At 45.6% G+C, this 25,018-nt stretch overlaps 1 protein-coding gene and 1 non-coding gene across 2 annotated transcripts in view; one reads left to right on the forward strand and one right to left on the reverse strand.

Moving 5' to 3' along the window:
• Positions 1 to 204: 204 nt before the first annotated feature.
• On the reverse strand, positions 205 to 312 carry LOC118667853. Its single transcript, XR_004971429.1, has one exon. It is a non-coding gene; the product is annotated as a U6 spliceosomal RNA (small nuclear RNA).
• A 22,394-nt stretch (positions 313 to 22,706) lies between these two features.
• PAX5 (paired box 5) overlaps positions 22,707 to 25,018 on the forward strand; it is a 157,357-nt gene continuing 155,045 nt past the window's right edge. The window contains exon 1 of the mRNA XM_036330365.1: positions 22,707 to 22,831. Within this exon, the coding sequence (XP_036186258.1) occupies positions 22,786 to 22,831 (46 nt within the window). The 5' untranslated portion in view covers positions 22,707 to 22,785. The remainder of the gene's footprint in view (positions 22,832 to 25,018) is intronic.

Genomic DNA, 25,018 nt, shown 5'->3' on the forward strand with positions numbered 1-25,018 from the left:
ATACTGATTTCATCAGCAGTTTCCCTTCATCTAGTGACTATAGAACAATAGCTGAAAAGGACAGCTAGTACAACTCCCTCATTTTGCAAAAGGGAAAACTAAGGTCCAAAATGGAGAAAGGATTTGCAAAGTCCCAGCAAAAGTTAGTGTTAACACTGGCTTCCAGTTCACCATCCATCATTCTTTCTCTGGCACCAAAGTCTTTTTTTTTTGGAACACTTCACGAATTTGCATGTCCTCTTTGCGCAGGGGCCATGCTAGTCTTCTCTGTGTCGTTCCAATTTTTAGTATATGTGCTGCCGAAGCGAGCACCCTGGCACCAAAGTCTTAAAGACTGAAGCAGAAATAGAGGCTGGCAAGTGACATGACCTTTAACATTTAGATGTTTTTCACTTGCCACAAGTACGGACTTAATATCTCTATAATTTTAAAATGTAATTATAGAAACAGGTGTCACTTAAAGCCCATACTTTGCATCGGGTAAGTGCTGCTCAACTCGGGCTCCTAGTCTGAAGCAGCAATCAAGTTAGTTCTCAGGAATTATCAGTGACATTGGTACCCATCTGGCTTTCTTGAAAAGTTTAACATCCTTTTTTATTATTCATGATTTTGCAGTTCTTCAAATTGCAAGGTGATGGAGAGAGCATGCAATTTTCATCCAGGCTATGAAATCGTTCTTGAATTTTGGACAGTCATATAAATGGATTTTAATTTTTCTTAGAGACTGCTTTTCCTTATGAAATCATGAAATTGAAAATATATGTACTATAAATTAAACTGTAAAATATTCTCATTACAATAAAATCCAAAGGATAAGGAGTTAGCATTTCAAGGACTCTGTTTTCATTTGTCATCATTCCTAGTTAGAAGTATATTCCTCAAAGCTTACATCTAACTGACTATATGACTAGCAAAACTATTGAGGTTCTAATTTATTTAAGAATCATTAGATTCCATACAGGACATCTCGAAGCATGTCATCAGTAATGCGTTGACATAATATGCACACTGCAAAAGGCCTATCTTTATTTTAAATGTTCATGAACCCTGGGTCCCACAGAATTTTAATGCATGAAGGGACAGGGATAGACCTTATTCAGTTCTCGTTCTATAAGGGGGCAACTTTCTTCCCCTGCCTATCTCAGACTCCAGATTCATGCAGTTTTCAGTCCAGACGTGTCTTTGCAATGACATTTGTGTGAATTATTTTATTCAGGATTGTAGATTGACAACAAGTAAAGATTGAGAATAATAAAGATCACCTTACCAAGTGAGTTTTTTTAGATTTATTTTTATTGGTTTTAGAGAGGAAGGGAGAAGGAGAGAGAGAGAAATATCAGTGATGAGAGAAAATCATTGATTGGCTGCCTCCTGCACGCCCCCTATTAGGGATCGAGCCCACAACCCTGGCATGTGCCCTTGACCGGAATCAAACCCAGGACCCTTCAGTCCATAGGGCGTGGTCTATCCACTGAGCCAAACCAGCTAGGGCCCAAGTGAGTTTTTTATGCAGTTTACGTCAACTTAAGCACACTTATACACAATAAATTATAGCTGTTATGCTTTGTGTTTTGGACATTAATATCCCTTGTTTTTTATGAAATTGATGAAACCATTAGCAAAGTAGGGCTTCAGAGCTGTCTGTCTTTAATCTGACAATATCTTCGTCCTCTGCCTTTATTCTGGATCTGATATTCTTCCACGACTGATACCAGTCTGCATTAGCATGGTGTATTTCTTATATCTGACCTAGTAATTGCAGAAGATTCTGTCTTCCTATCCGCCACACCTCAAACTTCACACACTTTCTGTACAGTCTTCAACAACTGTTCTTGCATGGCCCTAGCAATGCCTATTCTTGCTTTGCTACTGGACTGTTTTATTAAAAGTCCGGAACTACTGCACACTTTCTTGAGAATGTTCAATGTTTCTCTCTCGAGCATGGCTTCTTTTGCTCTGCTGTGCTGTTGCTCTCAGAACCTACTTTCTACTTTCCTCTGTGCCTGGGCTTGGCTGTGCAGGAGTAAGAAGAGGCTTAATTGTCTGCCCTGATTTCTTGGCAAGGAGGAATTCTATCTATCTGACTGAACATCACCCAGAGGAAGCTCCAGGCTGCTTAGAAGATACAATTTCTGGTTCTGGTCAAGTAGCATTATCGAAGGCTCCCATTTCCTGTCTTCAAAGACCATCTGGGCAAACCTTAACCAGATTAGAACAGGATAGAATTGTGTGAAATGAGACCAGAAAAGCAATGGGCAGAAATTGCTGGGAGCTGAACTGGGCAACAGAAAGTAAATGACATGTATCGATGAAAATAAGAAAGTAGCAGTAGGCTACCAGTTGACCAGCAGAGTAACCACAGGCTATCAGCACTAAAATAGATCTCATGTGGCATTGCAGCAGGAATAAATATCAAAAAGTCTGAAACAATGGATGCAGGCATTTGGTGCACAATAGACATAGCATTTCAAATCAATAGAAAAAAGATGAAGTATATGATAAATGTTGCTGAAAGAAGTGCAAAGAGGCAGTTAGAACCTACTTCATACCATTCAAAAAATAAATTACTAATAAGTGAAATTATAAATAAATTAGAAAACATTTAATATAGTATTTTAAGGAGAAAGATACCATAAACAAAATTAAAAGACAAACCACAGAGTGGGAGAAAATATTTTCCTCACATACACCAAAAGATATTACCCATAATATCTGAAGAATTCCCACAGTCAATTAGAAAACTAAATGCTGCCCTGGTCGGTGTTGTACAGTGGTTGGACCATTGGCCCTCAAACCCAAGGGTCTCAGGTTTGATTCCTGGTCAAGGCCACATATCTGGGTTGCAGGTTCCATCCCCAGCCCCAGTTAGGGCACTTCCTCTCCCTCCCTTCCACTCTTTCTAAAAATCAATGGCAAAAATATCCTCAGGTGAGGATTAAGAAAATAAGCAAGCCGAAACCGGTTTGGCTCAGTGGATAGAGCGTCAGCCTGCGGACTGAAGGGTCCCGGGTTCGATTCCGGTCAAGGGCATGTACCTGGGTTGCGGGCACATCCCCGGTGGGAGGTGTGCAGGAGGCAGCTGATCGATGTTTCTCTCTCATCGATGTTTCTGACTCTCTATCTCTCTCCCTTCCTCTCTGTGAAAAATCAATAAAATATATTTAAAAAAAAAAAAAAAGAAAATAAGCAAACAACAAAAACCTAAATGCCACCACAGAAAATGAGCCAAGGGATTGAACAGAAAGCTGTAGACAGAGAACTAAAAACAGCTGAATAACATGAGATGATCAATCTTCCTAATAGATAAAAGGAAATGAAAATAATACAATTGTTTATACGTCAGATTGACAGATTTTAAAAGATTGATAATACCTTCATTGTTTCATTCAGAAATATTTATTGAGTGTCTACTATGTGTCGTGCATGAAAAATGATGAATATAGCAGACCCAATCCCTCTATGTCTTTGGACCACCTCACACCTGTTGGAATGGTTATTATCAGCAAGACAGGTAATAACAAATGTTGGAGAGATGTGGAGAAAGAGGAACCCTCATTCACTGCTGGCGGGAATGTAGACTGGTATAGCCACTATGGAAAACAGTCTGTAAATTCCTCAAAAAATTAAGAATAGAGCTACCATATGACCCAGCAATACCTCTCCAGTGTATATACCCAAAAAACTAAAAGACATGTATTCACAAAGATATATGCACCACTATGTTTATAGTGGCCAAGACATGGAAACAACCAAAGTATCCTGCAATGGACTGAATAAAGAAGTGGTACATATACACAATGGAATACAGAAGGACTACTGAGCCATAAGAAAGGATGAAATACTGCCATTTGCAATATTAGATGGACCTTGATGCAGGGCGTGGCTATAGGGTTAAGCCTTGGACTGACCTGTTGGCAAAGCCACAAACAAGTCCCAGCTTAGAGGGCACAGCCCTCTTAGCATAATTAGGCTTGACCTTATGACTCCCCTAGATCTTACCTGGGTAGCTAAGGGGCTGTGGGAGGTGCAGCAAGTGCTGCCAAAACAAGTGAAACTCACAAGAACATTGTAACTATGGTGACCACTACCTTGTTTACCTCTGGCTATAAAATAAAGCATCAGCTTGCCATCTGGATCTCTCTCTGTGGCCTCAGCCAGCACAGGAAGATCCACCTAGACCCAGCTTGTTCTCTTTGTCTTTTCTACATCCTTCACCACCCCCCACCCAGGCTTACCAAACCCTTGGCTGTGCTGGCACGGCACACCTTGAGAATATTATGCTAAGTGAAATAAGCTAAAAACCATATGATTCCACTCATATATGGGATCTAAAACTGAAACTCATGGACACAAACAGCAGTGTGGTAGTTGCTAGAGGGAAGGGGGTGAGTAGTGAAGGAAGTCCTTATATATGGTGAAGGGAGATTTGCCTTTGGGTGGTGGGCACACAGTGCAATATCCAGAACTTGTAACATAGAAATCCACATATGAAACCTGTATGATTATAATAACCAATGTCACTCCAATGTATTTAATAAAATAAGTAAAAAAGGGGAGGGGGGGAGATGTCAGCAGGGCCATGCTCTCTGACAGGTGTAGGAAAGAATCCTTGCTGGCTTCTGAGGTTCTTAGCAATCCTTGGCTTTCCATGGCCAGTAGATACATCACTTCAATCTCAGTCTCTGTGGTCACATGGCCATATTCTCCCTGTAGAGTCTCTTCTCCTCTTATACGGTCACCAGTTCCATTAGATTGGGATAGGGGCCCACCCGACTCTGGTATGACCATATCTTAATAACTAATTATATCTACAATGACCCTATGTCCAGATAAGGTCATATTCTGAGATACTGGAGGTTAGGACTTCAACGTATCTTTTTGGGGGGACACAATTCAATCCATAACAATACATATTCATGATTTTGAAGGACTCACATCTGCCTCACTAATAATTGCAGTCCTGGAAGTGGAGGAAGCAGAAGCCAGTGTGCTCTAATTGGAGACGAAGTGGGAGATGAGATTACAGAAAAACACATGCAAGTCTTTTGATGGTCATACTAGAGAGGGAGCAACACCAAGGTTTGAGAGTTTTTTTTTAAGTGGTTTTTATTTTTATTTTTTAAATATTTTTATTCAGAGAGGAAGAGAGAGAGAGAAACACCAATGATGAGAGAGAAGCATTAATCGGCTGCTTCCTGCACACCCTCTACTGGGGATCAAGTCCATAACCCAGGCATGTGCCCTTGACCGGAATTGAACTGGGACCCTTCAGTCTGCAGGCTGACACTCTTATCTCCTGAGCCAAACCAGCAAGGGCTTAAGTGGTGTTTTTAAAATAAAGTTTGTTAAAGTTCATATCTGATTCAGTAGGTCTTAGATGGGGCCTGAGATTGTGTAATTCTAACATGCTCTCTGGTAAAGAGGATGCTGCTGGTCAGTGAACCACGGGAACACTTTGAGGAGCAGGAGGCTAGAGCTCTGAATGTAGTTGTGTGTTCATTTGCCTGATTCCTTCCTAGACGCTGACGGATAATTCTTCCAGATAATTCCTATTGTCTTACACTGTACCTGTCATATAAAGATCTTTTGAATATATTGAATATATGGAGATGTGTATTTGGCATTATCTACAACTATGAAAAAGTGGGGAAGAACCCTAAAAGCCTAATAACACAAGAATGGATAAGTTAATTAGAGCACAGATATACTCGGAATATTCTTAAGTAATGAAACTGGTCATTTTGAAGTCCATATGATAATAGGGGAAATTCCTATGACAAAATTTTAGAAAGCATGGGCGTTTTTACTTACATTATTTTGATTGCCACTGTGTGAAATTATGCATTTGGACAAGAACAGAACAGAAAAAGGAACTTGGATTTGTTGGAGCAACAAGATCATGGATGATCTTTGCATTTAGATTTCTGTTGATGTTATAAAAATTTCACTTTTACACATATGAAAGAAAAGAAACCAAACATAGATAGTCTCCTTGGAAAATCAAAACAGAGATAAGTAACTCCTACGTATGGTAGCTTAGATTTGGCATTGTATGTATTGTTCTATAAGCCATATATATAAAGTTATGTATATATAAAACTTTAATTTGCACAATCATTCTTTTATTCTTAGCTGACAGCTTCCCTCTTCCTTTATTCCCTTTCCTTATGCTTCTGCTCTTCCCTCCCTCTTTTTAAGACATCTCTCCCTTAAGGAATTCCTATTCCCAGTGATATCTCATCAAAGGAGCACATGACTAGCTGACATTATGTAATGCTTTGACATTTGGCATTCCCAAGGCATTACCCCACCCCTGATGCAGAATAAGTTGTCAGAGCATGAAATTGGTATTTTTACATATTCTTAATGTACAGATGTCATTCTGAAAACCACTCACTAGTATGATGATTGCACTCTTTGTCTCATTTTCTTTCTATGCCAAGATCTGTTCTTGTGATTTCTTTTCTTTTGGGAGTTTCAAAGAGGGAAGACAAAACTTTAATGATCCAACTTACTGATAAACTCTTTCGTCTCTGGCCATTTTTGGCAACCACCCTTTGGACGCAAGAGCAAAGATGTAACAAGAAGGACCAGGTACGATAGGGAAACACAATCAATGGCCCACTTGATGGTGCCAGATTCCTCAGCATGATCCAGTTTACAAGTTTATAATTCTGTGTTAATCACAGAAATGAATACTATGCTTATGGGAGGAAAGACATATGTAAAAATAATAACTTTGTAGAAAATACACCAGGTGAAAACCAGAAGGGATTTGGAGATAATCCTGCCCATCTTCCCAATAACTCAACAATGCCTTCCTTACTAGGATCCCTGACAGATAAGCGTCCAGTCTCTGTTTGAACACCTTCAGTGATGTACATCTCACTACCTCATGAAGCAACCATTTCATTCTTGAACAGTTGGGAAATGCTGCCCAGCATTCTTTCCCCTTCTAGAAACAGGACCAACTTTTTGGGGGGAACTGCTGCTTCTTCATTCCATGTGGCTTCTGACAGGACACGCAGTGTCGTGCTGCTTCCTGGTCTGTTTGCCCTTATGTCCATTCCCTGCCTTTCCCCCTGCCCCTCTCTGGATTGCAGCAGCGGGGAGTGTGCTGACCCCCACAGGCCCTTAGTCTCAGGCTCCCATTTCAGCTGGGTTTTGATGGGTCTGACCAATGGGAGACACTGGCTAGAGATTGGAGGGTAAGGAGATGGCTCACTGAAGGTCTGTTAGGGGCTTTCTTCCAGCATGTCCAGAGCAAAGGGCAATGCACAAAAGAAGGGGAGAGTTATACGTATAGTAGAGGGTAGCATCGAGGAGAAAGGTGGACTGGGAAGAAAGGTAGATGAAACTAGATTGGGAGAGACCAGAGTCCGGAGCCAGATTGTATGCTTTGAATCCCAGCTGGGCATTTTTTTTAAAAAAAAAATAAAATCTTTATTGTTGAAAGTATTACATATGTCCCCTTTTCCCCTCCCATTGACCCCTTCTAGCCCACCCCAGTCCCCTGATCCCAGCTGGGCAGTTTACAATCTATATGACCTTGAGCATGTTACTTAACCTCTCTGCTTCAGTTTTCTCCTTTGTAAAATACGGATAATTCTAGTATGTACAGGATAGTACATACCTTGTGGGGGTTTTGCAAAGATACACTGAATTAAAATGTGGGAAGTGCTTAGGACAGAGCCAGGCACATAGCAAATGCTATACATGTGTTAGCTGCTGCTGCTGCTGCTGCTGCTGCTGCTGCTGGTGTCATTCTGAGGGATACCTGATTTTAGCCCCTGGGTTTGAGTACAGTTCTTAGAATGTGTCACAAGATCTCTGATGTTTCTAATGCAACCTGTGCAACACAGATTCCTCTCCCCCAGAATAACCTGGCTTGCTCATGAAACCTGAATATGGAGGGTGTGTGTACAAAGCGATGCAGAGCAAAGGCATTACCTTGCCTTTGTTACAAGGCAACCATAAAGTAATCCATGACAAAATAGAGAGGACACGGACCTCAGGATCCCGAAACCTGGCTTCTGACCTGAGCCCTACCTCTAATTCAGTAGGTGACCTTGGGCACGTCCCTTCCGTCCTCTGGACTTCAGTTTGACTCTCTATAAAATGATGGGGGGGGGGGGGAGGATTCTGAGGATCTTAGGGGCTCTCTTCCAGCTCTATCATTCTGTGATTCTAAATCCCCTTATAACAAACTGGAGGAGAGGAGCTTTGCTCTTGCAAATGGAGTGTAAAGTTAATCCTGCCTGTGCCGAGGCTAACTACTGTGCGTGTGTGGTTTATCCTACTTCATTAAACCCTGACTCCCCACAGAGCAGGCGTAAGGCAGCCCAGGCAGGTAATACTAAAGTGTTGCTGAACTGGGTCTCCTAATGGAAAATGATTTCCCTTCACTCTTTCTGGAGTTTAGAAACACAAAGCCTGTAACTCCCATTTTCTACCCTGATGCTTTGCCTCACGTGTAGATTCAGACCCAATCAGAGGTATAGCAAACTGGGTCCTGATACCTTATGTATGTGCACACTCCCTGGGCGCCCCTCCCCCACCCTCCAATTCTGCAGACTACATCATCAGTGTTCAAATGAAGAAACCGAAGCTCAAACACATTAGCAGACTTGCTAGGGGAGGCACAGGGAGTTGTGTGTGAGGGCAGTGCTGAAAGTGAGGGCAGTGCTCACTAAGGGGTGAAAAAAAAAGGAAGGTAATTGGGAACCTCTGAGACAATGTCCCCAAGTGAAAAATTTCCCCCAAAGATCCTTATCTTTTCTAAAATTTCTTGCAGCGTTCCAGGTCAGTTTTCCGAAGACTGCACCCAGAAGAGCGCACCCAGTGGGTTGCTGGCGCAATCTCTAGTGTGGGTGTGTGTGTGCAGGAGGCAGCCCCTCAATGATTCTCTCTCATCATTGATGTTTCTGTCTCTCCCTCTCCCTTCCTCTCTGAAATCAATAAAGATATATTTAAAAAAATAAAGAACAGAGTTTGACATGAAGGCTGGACCTCAGTGTCTCTTTATCAGCTAGACAGACAGAGTTATCTAAGTCTATGAATGTCCCACCAAAATCAGCTGGGAGCTTCAAATATATATCTATATGGCCAAGCTGTCTACTCATTCCCAGTTCTACTTAAACTTCAGTCCCTGGGTCCTGGAGCCCAAGAATCTGTATTTTTACCACAACCTCAATTGTTCAGGAGAGAACTGAGCCAGGCTGCATATCTAAGAGCCTTGGTATATTCATGGTCCCCCTCCCCCCAATTTTCGTAGTTACCATGTTTTATTTTTTGAAGCAGCTTAAAAGATCCCTAGCCACACTGCAAGGCATTCAGATGTGTGCAATGTTTACAATGACTTTGTTGTTCATTAAACAAATTTACCCAGACTAACCCAACATGAAAGCAATCATCTTATTTACAGTGAGCTCCTGACAAAAATATGTGTAGCAAAGACAGACAAACACACATAAACCTGGCTTGCCAGTGGGACATAATTTGCTGCCACATCCAATTTTTCTCATTAGAACTTGTTTTATTTGAACATAACTCAGTACCCCGTGTAAATGTGAGGTTGTTAATCTTATTACTATATGGAAAACAAATTAATTAGTATGCATGCTATTGGAGATGAGTTGTAAGGTTGGTGTTGGAAAGATTAGGAAAATACACTCATTACTTCAAATGATATCTGATATACATGTCTGACTTCCACTTTAAGATCGGTTCCATTATATGGACAACAAATATAGCTAATAAAAATCAAGCTTTAAAAAAAAAATCAAGCTTTTGTGCTCAGCATCTAAATGTTGGGTTTGACCGGATACAGACATGCTGGCCTTTTTTTTGTTTTAAAACAAAGGTCGTAGGGTGAATAACTGCTTGTCACTATTTCTCAGCTGAGACTCAGCTGCTGCAGGCACCTTCTCAGGGTCCAGCTTCCATCCCAAACCGAACCAGGTGAGAGTGATCTTCTCTTTCTACGGGCTCTACCCTGAGCACTTCTTTCTGTCATCTTGTACCTGTCATAATGAATGCATCTTCTTTTTTCCAGGGCACTGGGTGCTTCTTGAGGGTGGCGAATATATTTCAATTGGAGATTCAAATATTGATCAGAATACAATGCGACAGAAAATATATATGTAAAGAATGAGAAAGCTCTTTATTTGCCAATGTGAAAAAAAATCACCAAGATATATTGCCAAGTGTACACCTGTGGACTGCCTCTGGAAGTATGCTGGTAACATGGGTTCCCAGATTACCAGGGAGGGGACCTGTGGTTGAGAGGCAGAGGTAGGAACGGCCTTTTCCTCGGGCTCCTTTTGTACCTTTTGGAGTTTGTCATACATATGTACCACCAAGCCAAAAAGAAAATCTATTAAAAATCAAGTACTTGCTCAAAATCAAAAAACACCAACCATGGCCAGAGTAACTCATTTGGTTGAGCATCGTCCCATGCTCCAAAAGGTGAAGGGTTCGAGTCCCAGTCAGGGCACATGCCCAGGATGCGTACAGGAGGCAACCGATCAATGTTTCTCTCTTGCATCGACATTTCTCTCTTCTCCTCCCTTTCTCTCTAAAAATCAATAAAAACATATTTTAAAATAATAATAAAATAAATTTTTAACACCAAAAAATAAAGCAATGTTTAAAAAAAGGTATTTGGAGTGTTAAAGACTTCAGGAAGTCCTTTAATAAATAAACCTGTTTTATTTTAACTCAGTGTTACCAGACTTACTTCACCAGGGAACTCCAAAAGAAACATAAGGAATCCAGCGTTTTCCAAAGGTTTTTGACCCTGAAGTCCTTTACAAAAATATCCACCTATTACTGTCTCACAAGCACAAATGACCCGCTAATGTGCTCCAGGCAATATGTTAAACCAGCAGGTGGGAAAAAGGTAGATATTGACTCTACTGCCAACTTCATGGAAGAACCTGGTCAAGCCCTCTCTTCTCTGGACCTCAGTTTTGTCATCTCTAAAATAAGCCAGCTGTATGAGGTTATCTCTGGAGCTCCTTCCAGCTCTAGAGCTCTGGCAAGAATATATTAACACCCCCCCCTCCCCCCCAGTGAGCCCATGCTTTGAGTAACAATTGGAGGCAAGGAGGTCTGTTAAAAGAAGTTAAAAATGTAACTGATGTGGATGTATTTTCAAAAAACTCAGGGATCAACAGCAAACAAACAAACAGCCAAAGATATTCCAGGAGGTTATAAGAAACCAATGCAATCATCTTTGGTTCACTTCAGCTCTGAGACTGCCAAGTCTCAGCACTCCCACTTACTTGTGTGTCCTTGGGTAAAGCCCTGAGTTGAGGGTTTCCTCAGCTATAAAGTGGGTATAACAATTGCTTTGCTGCTTTCCTCAAATTCTTGGTAAAGGCGTTTAGTTCATCACAACAACAGAGATAGGAGAGTAGAAAACTGATGACAGGTTTGTCAAACCATTTATTTAACAAGTAAAAATGTCGCTTATCAAATTATCTTTCATTTACCAGTAGAATGCCCTTGGTTGGGGCATGAAGGTAGTATGAAATTATCATACCCATTATTAGAGGCACAATACATTTTTAAAAGCCTTTTACAAAGTGGCTTGTCACTATATATCAAGAACCATATAAGAATTCAGGCCCTCTGACTCAGCAAATCTAAATCTGGGGATTTTAGGAAATTTAAAAAAAAAAAAGGAAAAAGTGAGAGGTATGAAAGTTGCACTTTGGGATTATCTGTAATAGTGTTAAGTTGAGTCCTTCTAAATATACAATACTAGGGAGTGCTATATCCACTTAAGAGTATTAAGCAACCATTAAAATAATTATGAAGACATTTATTTTTAAATCATAATTATAAAGGCCATGTGGAATTATAATGATAAACTGTTAAGTGAGAAAAATGAATACAAAGCTGTAACTATACTAATAAATTACCTGTGTGAATTTTGCCAGCATGTAAAGACAAGAGGAACAATGAATTGTTCATTTGTCAGGATGGTAAGATGATAGATAATTTTTTCCTTTTAATATCCTTTATTGTTATAACTTTGTAAACTAAATAAAAATGTGGGGAAAATACAATGAAAGTAACAGATAGGTACATTTTGTTGTATCCTTTGTAAATCCTTTCACTGAAGAAAGGGATTAAATGTGGCTTACCGTAGCAAATCATAAAATAAGACCCACATACTGCATTTCCTTCAGACCCTCCTACCTTTCTGAGAAGAAATTAAAATATAAACACAGAGTTGAGTTTTTAAAATCCAGGATTATCTCATTATTCTATTTAAAACTGTAAAGAAAGAAAATGCCCTCTTTTTTTCTTTTGGATTAAAAGTTTTCTTAGCCAAATTCCATATGTCTGTTCTTCCCCATTAAGGGGGTATGGGGTCCACATTCCTCATGCCTTTCTCAGCCTGTGGGACCTTCACTAGATGTATCGACAGTGGTGGAGAAGATCCAGTCAGATTGAAGAGACCCCAACTGTCTTTGTGAGATGAGCATACTGACTTCTGCCCACGCTGCCAGCTAGGTTTGTAGTCAGGACCCCTTGAGATAAGTGTAGGAAAACATGAAAGTGCTTTGTAAATCCTCCAGAACTGTATCCAGTGGATCTTTTTTCTTTAGGAGTCGGTGTGGCATAATGCCAGACACACAGGGGTAGAATTTGGGTGAGAGTGAGCATCTGGGAGAGAGGAGGAGTGGGTTTTAGCGAAGTGGTTAGTGTTAGCAGTTAGGAAATGTGAGCCCTGGCATGGTAGGTCAGTTGGTTAAAGCATCTTCCCATAAGCCAGGGTTATAGGCCAGGGTTGCAAGTTCTATCTCCGGTCAGGGCACATACAAAAGGCAACCAATGAATGCATAAATAAGTGGAACAACAAATCAATCAATATCTCTCCCTCCCTCCCTCCCTCCCTCCCTCTCTCTCATCAGTAAAGAGAAAGAAATTTGACTGTGAAGTCAGAACTGACTTTCAAATTCCAGCTCTGCCATGGAGCCTCAGAGTTGAGACTTCACTCAGCTCATGGTGATGATGTATATAAAACACAGTGCCCAGTAAGCACTCAAGAAATGTCAGTTAATCTCATTAGCCCTGCCTCTCTGGGATTACTTGTCCAATAATATTTAGTTTAGATATCGGTCTGAGCAGATATCTTCACAGGGACCTTCACTGTAACACCTTGTTTGTTTTCCCCTGAGGCAATGACCCCCAAAGGGCAGAACCAGGACCAGTGGATAGAAAGTACATGGAAGCTGATGTGTGCTCAATGAGGGAAAGAACTTCCTGGCAGCCATTCCATAATACCAATTCCATAGGAGACCAGTGAACTCACTGTGCCTGGAGGTATTCAAGCTCAAGCTTAGTAACTATTTAAAGGGATGCTGTAAAAAGACCAGCCTAGACAGCTACCAGTAATAAAATTTAATGAGACTCAATATCCCAAGTTCCTGTGCTATCAGCGAACTATTTATTGATTTATTATTACTTTAGCAATACATTAATTGATGTACTTGTGCCATCTTCAAGCCATTGGCCTATTCTAATTCATCTCTGAAGAGAATGCCCATGGAAGTCTCCTGGGGTTAGAGGCTGATGGAGAATCAGACAGAACACATGACCTATGACTAGTCTTTCTGAACCTTCTTTCCCACAGTGTCATTCTTTCCACAATGTACATGTGGTAGAGTTCACCTCATTAATACACTATATTGACTGCAATTCTGTCTTCTCATTTCCCTCTAGGACCTGAGGTTTTCTTCTTTCAGCTCTGCCCAGCTGTGTTTTCCCCCCAGCAATTCTAGATCCAACATTGCCTTTTCAGAAATTTAGCAGCAGTATCATGACAGCTGTTAAGCTATGGCTCTCAGATGTGCTTGAGTTGAATTTTTTGTTCTTTGCTTTCTTATAGTGCTGGCAAAGGATACTTCAAAAAGAGCCGCACAATTTTTCAACACATGAGTCCTGTTGGCCTCTTCCTATACAAACCTTCACTCATAGCTCCTGTCAAATGCTGGGCCATCGATTCTTCTACCAAAGGAGAAATGTATTGAGCCAACTAAAAAATATTTTCTTTAAACAGCATTCAGAAATGCAAACCCAAGGTAATGATACTTCATGAAGCAAGTGCCAGGCTTCTATATGATTTGGTCCTCACAACAGCCCTGAGAGGTAGGTTGAGTAGGTGGCAATTAATCTCCCCGAGAGATAGGTTAGAAAACTGAGGGGCAGAGAGGTGAAATCATACTGTTTGGATGTGATACGGAAGAAAGCATGAGCTATGCACTGCAGAAGCCCAGTCCAGAGAGGATTTCCCCTTCACCACATGTCTTCATTCATCACTCACCTCCAAGGAGCATCTTTTATGTACAAGACCTGTATTGTGCTGGGGTTGCAGAGGTGGACCAGACGCTCTCCCTGCTCTTGCGAGAGAAGAGAAAGACAAAAATTGCTATGATAGTGTGGCAATGACATTAGCAGAAATGGGAAACCCAGTGGGAACCTGATGTGCTCACTCAGGGAGTGTCCCTAGGCATAAGGCAGACACAAAAGCCCCAAAGCAGGCGGCAGTGACCTCTGCTTAGCCAGAGAGGCTAGGCAAGAAGGAGGGCCTTGCAAAGCTCAGAAGGTAGTTCAGATGTCCCCATGGGTACCACCTGGGAGGGGTGGCTAAGCGGTTCAAACGGTGAGATTGCTCCAATGCAGTTCTTACTCTATCTCCTCGGGGACTTCGTTTCTCAGCTGGGAAAACTGACTATCCTCCTGCTCTGCCAATTCCTAAATAGGCCAAACGTTTTCTGTCTTTAAGCCATTGCTCATACTGAGCCCTTGGTCTATGGCACCCTTCTGCCCATCTTTTCCAACTCAGTCTTCCAGGCTTAGATCAAATACCACCTCCCTGAAGAAGTCTTCATAGATTCCCCCTAGCTGAAAAGGATTCCTCCTTCATTTTCCTAGTTGTATTTAATTAAAAGACTTAAACTATAGGATTATTTCTCTGCCCTGACTTTGAACAACTCAAGGGCAAGAAAGTCTCATCTCCCTTTAGCACTAAACACTGAGCTCTTTGTTGAATGGAATTGAATTAAAAATGGGAGCAGGGGACAAGTGGTACTTTGGAGGGACATTCCAGAGCCCTTGGTCAGCTCTTTTCATAGCATTTTGCTTACATGTAGATATCCAGTAGCGTCATCTACAAAATGGCAATATTAATCATGCTCTCCATGTCCTTATTTATCTAACAGAGTCCTGTTCACCCTTCAACACTCATCTAGGTCACTCTCCCCAAAAAGGTCTTCTCTGACCTCTCTGTCCATTGTCTGTCTTGACCATCCTGCTCGGTTCTCCCTCGGCCCCCTTTGCCTTGCCCATCCACACTCTCAGGGGCTCCGAGGAGGTCTGTCTCCTCTGGACAGGGTCTGGGGCTCAAAGGACAGTACACCCTGGCTCTTGACGCAGGGCTATGCACCCCTTCCCAAGGTGACTGTGAGGATCAAATGACTGCTGAGCGGAGACTCACTGAGGGCTCCTCTGCAAATGTTCTTGCCCTTCTCTCTGGTACTCATGACAGTGAAGGGCACTGGGCTGGCTCATGAAGCCAAGGGGGCAGGGACCCCAGTACCTCAGGCATCACATTTCCCCAGTGGGCCTGGAGAAAGAGTGGAGGCCTATCCACGTGGGGTATGAGGCCCTTCTGGACTGGAAGCACGCCTCTCTCCCTCCCCCAAGCCAGCTGGGAAACCGCTTCTGCCTGGGTGGCCACAAGAGCTTTAGGTCCAGAGCTTTCCTCTGGGTCTCCAAAGCCACCTGGGCTGCCCAAACCCAGGCACCTGGCCTGCACTGAGAGCCTGAGAGGAAATGGAGGAATGGAACCAAGGGCTAACTAACCAGGTTTTGGTAAAAGGAACCAGGACAAAACCCAGCTCTGAGCTTAATTAAAAAGAGTGCTTAATCCCTCCCCCAAAGAGTGTAGATCACCCACAAAGGAGAACAGGACTGCCAGTGGCCAGGAAGACCCGAAGCCTTATAAACAAGCACTTGGGGCTGTGCAGGGCAGCTCTGCTATGATCTGATACAATGACTATTGTCAAGGAGGGCTGCTTTTCCATGTTTTTGTATCCTTTTCTGCGAATTTTCTTTTGCTACCTAATTTCATGCATCAGAGGTCAAAAGACAAAAGGTCAGGCCTGGTTTGGAGGCAGCAAACTCCCCTTCACCAGGAACGTGTGTCCAAAGGAGTGCTTTGAGGCACGGCATGCGGAATGCAGACACCGGCAGGTTTCCTCCCCGCCTCATTCTCTTTTGTCACTTCATGGAGTACACACGAGTCTACATGCAAATTGCATGAAAAATGAGACACCAAACTGCTGTACCAAAGGAGGAAAAAATCGCCCTCTTTCAATTCACCAAACTGTTTCCATCTCATACCTTATTTGTAAGAATTTGTGCCTAACAGGAAGCCCAGCTGAGAGCTCTCAGCCTCCCTCTGCACAGAACCATATAAAATACTGAATCTGAATAGATATTCTTTAACTTTTTTTTTCTGGGAGAATTTATAAAGATCTCTCCAGAGAATTACCAACATTTGTCCTAAAAAGTGCTTTCATTGAGATTTGCAGCAGCATTTTCGTATAAGCAATTTAGTATGATTCTTTTAGTGTATTTTGTTTTAGACCTCCAATCTTTCCAATGCCCCATGTTGGATTCTTAAGTAATAGCAGACTGATAGTTTCCTTGTGTGCTAGGTAGACACATAGATTTATAAGGAGACTCCAGCGCAGTGGTTCTCAACCTTCTGGCCCTTTAAATACAGTTCCTCATGTTGTGACCCAATCATAAAATTATTTTCGTTGCTACTTCATAACTGTAATGTTGCTACTGTTATGAATCATAATGTAAATATCTGATATGCAGGATGGTCTTAGGTGACCCCTGTGAAAGGGTCGTTCAACCACCAAAGGGGCCGCGACCCACAGGTTGAGAACGCTGCTCTAGCGTCATGATTTCCCATTAGAAAGATTTTCATCATTTAGAAGGGAAATTATTTTCTTGTCTATGCTCATAAGCTCCTCGTATCAACTGGGTACGCCAAATGGCTTTCATCTGACTAAAATAAATTCAGGGACATCTTTACTTTTTCTTCTTTTAGACAATTTTTTTTTAGTCTATTGGCATTTAATGTTTGAAGGTCTGGCCCCCACCTCCAGTACAAAGTAAAGCAGAAGTTCAGCATGTTGGGAGGTGTCTCTGGTTATCACTAGACATGGGTGCTGGCTGCAGGGCTCACCTCAAAGGCCTTTTGGACCCAAGCCCAGCTCCTCTTTTCCATCTCACCCTGGGCTGAGTCCTGGAGGAAGCTAGCAGCAGATAGCTCGTCCAGTTGCTAAAATTAGGTAATCAGCAGCAAATCTTAAAGCATTTTAGAGCACAGTTTTATTTCAGGCATGTTTTCAAATCCAGGCTTTATATCCCACAGTTCCATCTCCTCCCTATAAAACTTTACCCCCCCCCCCAAAAAAAAGGCCATAAATATCAGTCCAGCAGACTGAGGTATCTGCAAGGTCACACTACAGGCTCCAGGGGAAGTGCCCCAATCCTGCTGTGACCCTCTGCTACAGTGCTGACGTTGTTACAGAAAAATGGAGAACGAAGTAAGTGAGAACATTAAAGGGCCAACTTGTAGGCTGGCTTCACTTCTGTTTAACATTCTGCTCTGCGTCCAAAAACTTAAAGAACTTAACCTGTGCACTCACTCAAAATCGCTTGAAAGTAGGTTCCTCTACGTCCCAATACTTCATGGAATCAAATTATATCACATTAAAATGTTATTAGTTTGAAGCATATTAGATAAATGCACGTCTAGGCTGGTGCATAAATATTTAAAGCTCACATTACACAGAAATATCAGAAGAAAAAGGGTGGGGAGAGCTAATAGTTCTTCATATAAATATGGTTAGAAATAAAGCATCCTACATGTAAACTTTCTTTAGCAACATATGGTTTTATTACTTACAAATTATGACATTGTGGAATTTGAAAGGAAATATAAGAAACTCATTCACACTGTTTTCAATGTTAAACAATCAGAGGGCCTGTAAATCTTTTCAATGCTTCGTTTTGGATTTTTAGGTAATAGTGGATGGCTGGGATGTGTTGGCAAATTTTAAATATAACTGACTGTCTATTTTCCATATTCATATATTTTAATGTAACTCCAAGAGAGTGAATTTTATCTGAAAATTCTTCAAGAGTTGCCTTCAAATCATCTCTGTGCATATGTATATGGCATACACTTGACGTCTGCCATAGGTACCTGTGCGCTGGAAACCAGTCGTGGAACTGAATTGAATTACTGGATTTGAGTTTAAATGAACCCATCTAAAAGACTCAGGTATGCGCTTTTTGAGGCTTCTCTCAATAACTTGTAATTAAAGCAAGAAAGGCAGTACAGTAAAAAAAACAATAGCAGTAACCCACCATGAGCACCAGGTTCCCGAACACAGCCCCATCGAATTTTCCAGCGGTACCCGAATATTTCTGGGTGGCCTGCCGCTAGCACATGGTGCTCCAGCGAGCCAGTGCTCGAAGCCCTATGTGCGCAGAGGACCCTACTGGCCGCTGAGATGGATGCTTTGATCCAAACCATCCCTCAGCCCCTTTCCGCCGAGGGCGCCACTGGAAAACTGCGGCGGCGACTAGCCTGCGTTGCGCGCTTTTTTTGCGCTCTGTGCCCGGGGAGATGTGAGTGAAGAAGCTCCCCCATCCACCTAGGCGCCAGCCCTCAGCACACCCCAAGCTGGTACAGAGAGGGACCTACTCGCCGAGACTCAGTGTCCACCCTCAATCCTGACCGGTTCAGACCCAGCAAACGAAGCGGGGCGGGGCGGGGCTGGGCTTTAGGGGCGCAGCCTGCCCAAGGTGCGTGCCACGTGCGCACTCACGGCGCGGACCCCAAATCCCGCTAGTCCAGCTGCGGCCTCAGCCGCTCGCAGAAATGGGCTCCCAGCTTTAGGGCGGGGCCTCCTCTTCCTCGCCTGCTGCCTGGACGTCGGCTCCCACCCACTGTCAGCCCAGAGCCCCAAGGCCAGGGTCGTTCACCGCGGCTTCTCCCAGGGCTCGCACAGAGAGAGGCCCAGCGGCGGCCCAATCATTGCTGGATTCCTGGCCCGGTGTTTCGGGATGGGGTGGGGGCGGGGCGCCTGGCTGGAACTGGACCCGGATCCCGGCTCCGTGAGCCCTGGAGTCTTCGGGTGTCTCCTGGCCGAGGCTTCTCGCTTCGCGACTTCGGCCTCCCCCTCCCTAGACTGCAGCGTCCAGGCTGGAGGGAAGCTCGCGTCCTGCCTAGGCCAACCCCTTCTGCGACTCTTTTCTCTTCCTGTCACTCTGTTCTGGGTTCCTGCTTTCTCCCGCTCAGAGAATGCCAGAGTGCGCGGGAGGCCAGAGGGGCTGCGCGCCGGCCCCTCTCCTGTGCCTCCAGTCGGCCTCCGTGCTGTCCCTCACTCTCCATACTTTCCTTTTCTATAGGTTCTCCCCGCATTCCCTTGCCGGTCTAGCCAGCATGTCTTTCTGCCTCTAAATTTGTCTCTTTTCTCCCCGGTGCAGCATGAAACAAGTCCACGTGTATCGAGGTTGAAGTTCCGGCAATGTGGACAGAGAGGAAGCCTACTCCGTCCCTGGAACATGTCCGGGCGCTATAGTTTGGCTTCCCCTTGAGGTGGTGTCGGCGCCGGTCCTGCCATGCAGGCCGCGGCTACCAATGCGCCGGCTCCCTCTTTCTCATTCGCTAGCTGAGTGCGTCAGCTCCGAGTGTGGATTTCTCTGTCTGTGGTTGCAAACCAGGGCAAGGCTCTCCAAACCGAAAGCTGAGCGGAGTTGGGTTTCTAGCATTCTAGGGCTGCAGACAATCTAAATAGGGGCTTTTCCTGGGATCCCGACGCCTCTCTGCTCCTAGACTCCACGGATCCCTAGCCCCTGCCCGGTATCTCTAGAGCCGCAGCGTCAATTCCGTGTGCTCCGAAGAGGCTTGCCACCTGCTCCGCGGCGGGGAGCCGGCCCTCGGTCTAACGCTGCGGGAAGTCGGGGAGGTCAGAAGCGAGAGGAGAGAAACCCACAGCGGACCCGGTGGGCCACAGGACGGCGGCTGGGCCTGCGTATCCCGGGAGGAGGGAGCGGGCTCTGTGAATTCTGACCTGGGCGCTGGAGCCACAGGACCCGCGCAGGAGCAGAAGTAAGGGCGGGCGCCCCCTCGGGAACGCACAATTGTTTTTGCCTTGGTCTGGAACTCAGAGAATACGATGCGACGGTGCGGGGGTCAGGTATTTCGGAACCAGGCAAACCCACCATTCGTGATGCTTGGCCTAATCCTTTGCCCTTCCTGGGTTGAGAATAGGAACGGAGTAGTGTCCTGTGTCCCCTCCCTAATCCAGAAGCCCCACAAAGCCAAAACACACGCGCAAAACTCACCAAAGCACCCCGCAAACACAAAAACTAAAGCCAACACACGAAAACGCAAACCCAGATCCCCATCCAAACGCACAGCTCGTAAAAAAATCAAAATCGAAGAAAACAAAACATAAACACAAAAATTCATCTAACACAAAACACACACACACACACACACACACACACACACACACACACGACACCCACTAATGCAAAATCAAAACAGGTCAAAGCACCACGCAGAAGGGACAGACTTCAAACGACACACAAAAAGACAACCCCTAAGAACAAAGTTTAAAAAACACACACAAGATCAAAACCCACCCCAAAGATCACGACTCACAGAGCAAAGCCCGTTAAAATGAAATCCACGAAAAAACAATACGCAAAACCCCGAAACAAAAGTCTCATACATAATTAAAAAAAAAACTCACAGAAAACAAAACCAAACAAACCCTCTAAATAGAAAAACAAAACAAAAGGAAACCCGACCGATTCCCGCCCCCAGCCCGGGGTGAAATGTCAATTCCGGGCGGGCTTTTCATCCCGAGGTGCGGACAGGCCTCTCTTCCAGGACGCAGCCTCCCCGCGCGGCGGAGCCGGAGGCGGGAAGCCGAGGCCGGGCCCGGCCGCGGAGGGGAAGCGTGGAGCGCTCCGAGATGCCCCCAAATTAAACCGCCGGGCAGGGGCCCCGACCTGCAGGCTGCAGAAAGGAGGCGGCGGAGGGTGACTGAGCAGACTACTTGGTCGGGGGGGCCGCCCGGGAATCCACAGCCACGTTTCCGATTGTGGCGAAATCCGCTCCGTGGATAAGCGATGTCCGGTTCCCGCCGCGCCCCCACCCCCTTTCTCCAGCTCTGGGCTCTTTCCCCCCCGGTTGCGGCCCAGCCTCGTGACCACCCCCTCCAAAAAGCAAACAACACCCTCGCTGAGGACGATTCACTTTCCGAAACTGCCCCTGTCCGGCGGGCCAACAGTCCTTCTGTGGAGCGCTCCCCCGCCCCGGAGAACCGCGCCCCTTCGACCACCCCGCAGCGGGACCCCGCCGGCTTCCAGTGCCGGATCCGAGCATCTGGACTCGGGGTTGGGGAGGGTCAGAGGAGGGAAGTGTTGAGCCGGGGCCGAAGAGCGCGAGTGGACATGCCACCCTTCTACCCGGTCTCTCTTGGGCTGATTTCCCCTCTGGAATCAAGTCCAGGGGCTCAGGGACAACGCAACGTCTCGGGGCTTGAGGGCCAAGGGATTCCATTTATGGGCCGGGGTCAGGGGTCCGGGACTCCTGCCCGTCTCCAGGACCCCCTGAGATGGTTCTGCTCAGCCCGGTGCTCCAAAGCGGAGGGCCGGATTTTATCTCCAGCATTTCAGATCTTAACCACCGTGCTACGGGCCAGAATGAGACGTGGTGTGGGGAGAACTGCGACCAGGGGGCTGAGTAGGTCGCGGAGGCTTCAGGCTTCTCGTACTTCTCTAGAGTTAGGGACCCAGCAATGGCAATAGCAATAGCAGCTGCAAATTAGGGTGGGGGTGGGGAGCTGGGCGCTCTGGGGGCGGGCGCCGCCCTAGGGGTGAGCCTGAGGAAACTGGATGCTTGGCAACATCTCCTGCTTTTGCACCCCCTTCAAAAGCACCTGCTTGGCAGACTGGTTAATTTCTTTAAAAACAAAAAACCAGGCCTGCATCCGCCTTCGCAGCCGGGTGTGCACCCAGAGGGGTCACCGGCCCCGCGCACCGCGAAGAGGGCCGCGATACCAAGTCGCAGGGGTTTGTAGAAGGTGCTGCCTCGAGGCCGGGGCTCCAGGCTCGTCTTTGGTCGGCCCCTTCCCGTAAGTGCGCGGGCTAGCTCCCGGCTTTCTGAAACCTTCCTTCCCTCCTCCCCCACAACCCCTTATAAAAGTCCAGGGCGGCGTGGCTGCGACACTGTTGCTCTCCCGGCCTTCAGCGCTGTTCCGGCCCGGCCCGTCCCGTCTGGCCAGCGGAGCAGGCCCCTCTGCACAGCGCGGACACGTTGCCCGGCTCTGGGCCGGCCGTGCGGGGCCGCACGCTGGGGGCGCGGCGTGTCTGGGGACATCTTGTGATGTTGGCGAGAACAGGACATGATCTCACATGGCGAGAAGCTCTTTAGTTCCTTAATCATTTCACGGTGCCTTCGGACGCTTTTTTTTTCCACCTAAAACGTTTAGTTTCAGCTCAGTGATCAGCTGCCCCAGCTCGGCGGGGGAGCGGAAGGCTTGAATTATTCCGACCTGTGAGCGGCCCCTGACACCAGAAAAAAAAAAAAAAAAAAAAAAAGAAGCACAAAAAAGTGGAAACTTTTCCCCCCCTGTCCATTCCATCAAGTTCTGAAAAATCAAAATGGATTTAGAGAAAAATTATCCAACTCCTCGGACCGGCAGGACAGGTAGGACCGCGATACCCGCTCCAGGCGCGCTAACTCCGGGACCCAGCCGGGTGCTGGTCCTCCCGGGTCTTCGGCCCTGTGGGAGGGGGGCCTCATTTTTGCCAGGATTGACTGCCTGTCTGTCTGTGGCACGTTTGTGTGTCTTCTCGCCAGTCTATTCACGGACTTCTGCATCATTCCAAGTATGAGAGAGGTTGCCTATTTTTCCTCTATTTCTGAATATTTATGTAGTTGTCTCTGGGAGGGGGGGCGGGGGGGGGGTCTGAAAGTTTGTTTGGGTCTGTGTGTTTACATATGGGTTCAGAGTGTGCAAGAGTGACAATGCGTTTGTGTGTCCCTGTATACCGGGTTTTCAAATGTTTGAGTGTGTGTCCACGAGTTGATGTGGCTGTGTGTCTTTATATTCATAAATGTGTTCGTGTGTTTATGAGTTGGTGTTCCTGGATACTGTTCTTTTGTATCCAAAATGTGTGTCATATATATAACTTGGATAAGTCTCTGAGTGTGTATCTACTCTTTTTAAAGCGTCTGTGGTCATCTGTCATATTCTAAGTAATTTTGGAAGTGAGAAAGATGTGTACATGTCAACAGCTGTTCACTGTGTACATGCCAATATACACAGAAGTGCCAGCCTCTAGGTACAGGGATGGGTCTAGGGCCTGTGGGGTCCTGTTGTGCTAAGCCTGGTCAGGCTCAGGTCCCATTCTAGTAGGAGAACCAGGAGTGAAAGTGTGAATTCCGGGTGTGTGCACAGACCCTCAGTGTGTTGTGGGCACTGTTGAGCCTACCATTTGTATAAAAGGGTCTCCAGCAGCAGGCACAGCATTGGCAGGTGAGCGAGCAGGCAAGCCTATATGCTAGTTGAGACATTTCTGGGGACCCCCGGCCTGCCTTCGCCTTCACTTAGACAAGCCTCTGACGTGTGTGTGTGTGTGTGTGTGTGTGTGTGTGTGTGTGTGTGTGTGGTGTGCTCAGGTTTCATCTGTGGGTGCCCCTCCAAGGGAGGGGAGCAGAAGTACGGCATCCAGTTCTGGTGCTGGTATGCGGACAGGCCTTTCTGACACAGAACCAGGTGTGCCTCCCACAGGGCCAGGCAGTGAGTAGCAAGATGGGTTTACATCTGAGAGGAGGTGGCAGGCAGCGGGAAGCCTCTGTTTGCCCTGAGGTGAAAGCTGGGTATAGGAGCCTTTTACTCTTTAGGCCAAGTGTGCTAACCCACACCCAAACACACTCCTGGCCCAGGCAAGAACTCCCTTTTCCCCATTCCTGTGGATCTGTGAGCTCCCATCTGTTCCTCAGCCCTAAATAGAGGTCAGAAAGCAGACGGAGAGAGGTGAACTTATAGCCCAAACCTAGGACAATTCCCAGGGCTTAGCTGTGTTTCCAAAATTGTGACTGAAGAGACGTTAGGGCAGAAATCAAAGAGGCAGAATTGAAGAGGATCCCCCAGGTTGAGAGTGCAGGAAGGGGAACCCCCTCTGCTCAATCCTCACTCTTCCCTCTTTTCCCCAGTGGGTCCCTGAGTAGGTGGGACTCCCAGAGGTGCCTGTGCTGGGACTAGGGTTTGTGTTTGTGTTGGGAATGGGTGAGTGTTCAGGGGCTGGCCCCTGTTGCCTTTCCCGACAGACCAAGGTCTACAAAGAATGTAATTCATGGCGGTCGATGGGCTCTTTGATTAGTTCAATTGCCTGAATAATCGTTTAATCAATAAAGCATTTCATTCCTCATGGAGATGGGTCTGGGTGGGGTTGGGGAGGGGCAGTTAGGCTGGACAGAGTGTAAAGTTCTGAAGAGCCACGCCCCCTCTTCATTGACGGGTTGGAGTAAGGGCGCCCTTCCTAGGTCGCTGGGAACATCTCAGGTGACACTGCACTTCTGCTTGTCTGCCCCAGCCCGGGCTCCACTAGGGAAGAGGAGAGCCAAGAAGCTGGACAGGCTGGGGGCATCCAGGTCTTGTTTTGGGGTTTGTACGTGGACTTCCTCCCTCTCCTAAATTTGAGGCCTTTTATGGGCCTCTTGACCTTCCCTTGCCTTTCTTCAGAACTGTATTCCCTTCTGTCTCTTGATCTCAGTTTCCCCATTTATTCAAGGGGGAAGGACTCTATGCCCTTCTAGCTTTAAGCCCAAGATCTGCTGAGGCCAACCCTGAGCAGGGAGCCACTTACATATCTAGTTTTTTCCTTGTGG

Source organism: Myotis myotis, unplaced genomic scaffold, assembly GCF_014108235.1.
Source record: "Myotis myotis isolate mMyoMyo1 unplaced genomic scaffold, mMyoMyo1.p scaffold_m19_p_12, whole genome shotgun sequence".
Classification (NCBI taxonomy): domain Eukaryota; kingdom Metazoa; phylum Chordata; class Mammalia; order Chiroptera; family Vespertilionidae; genus Myotis; species Myotis myotis.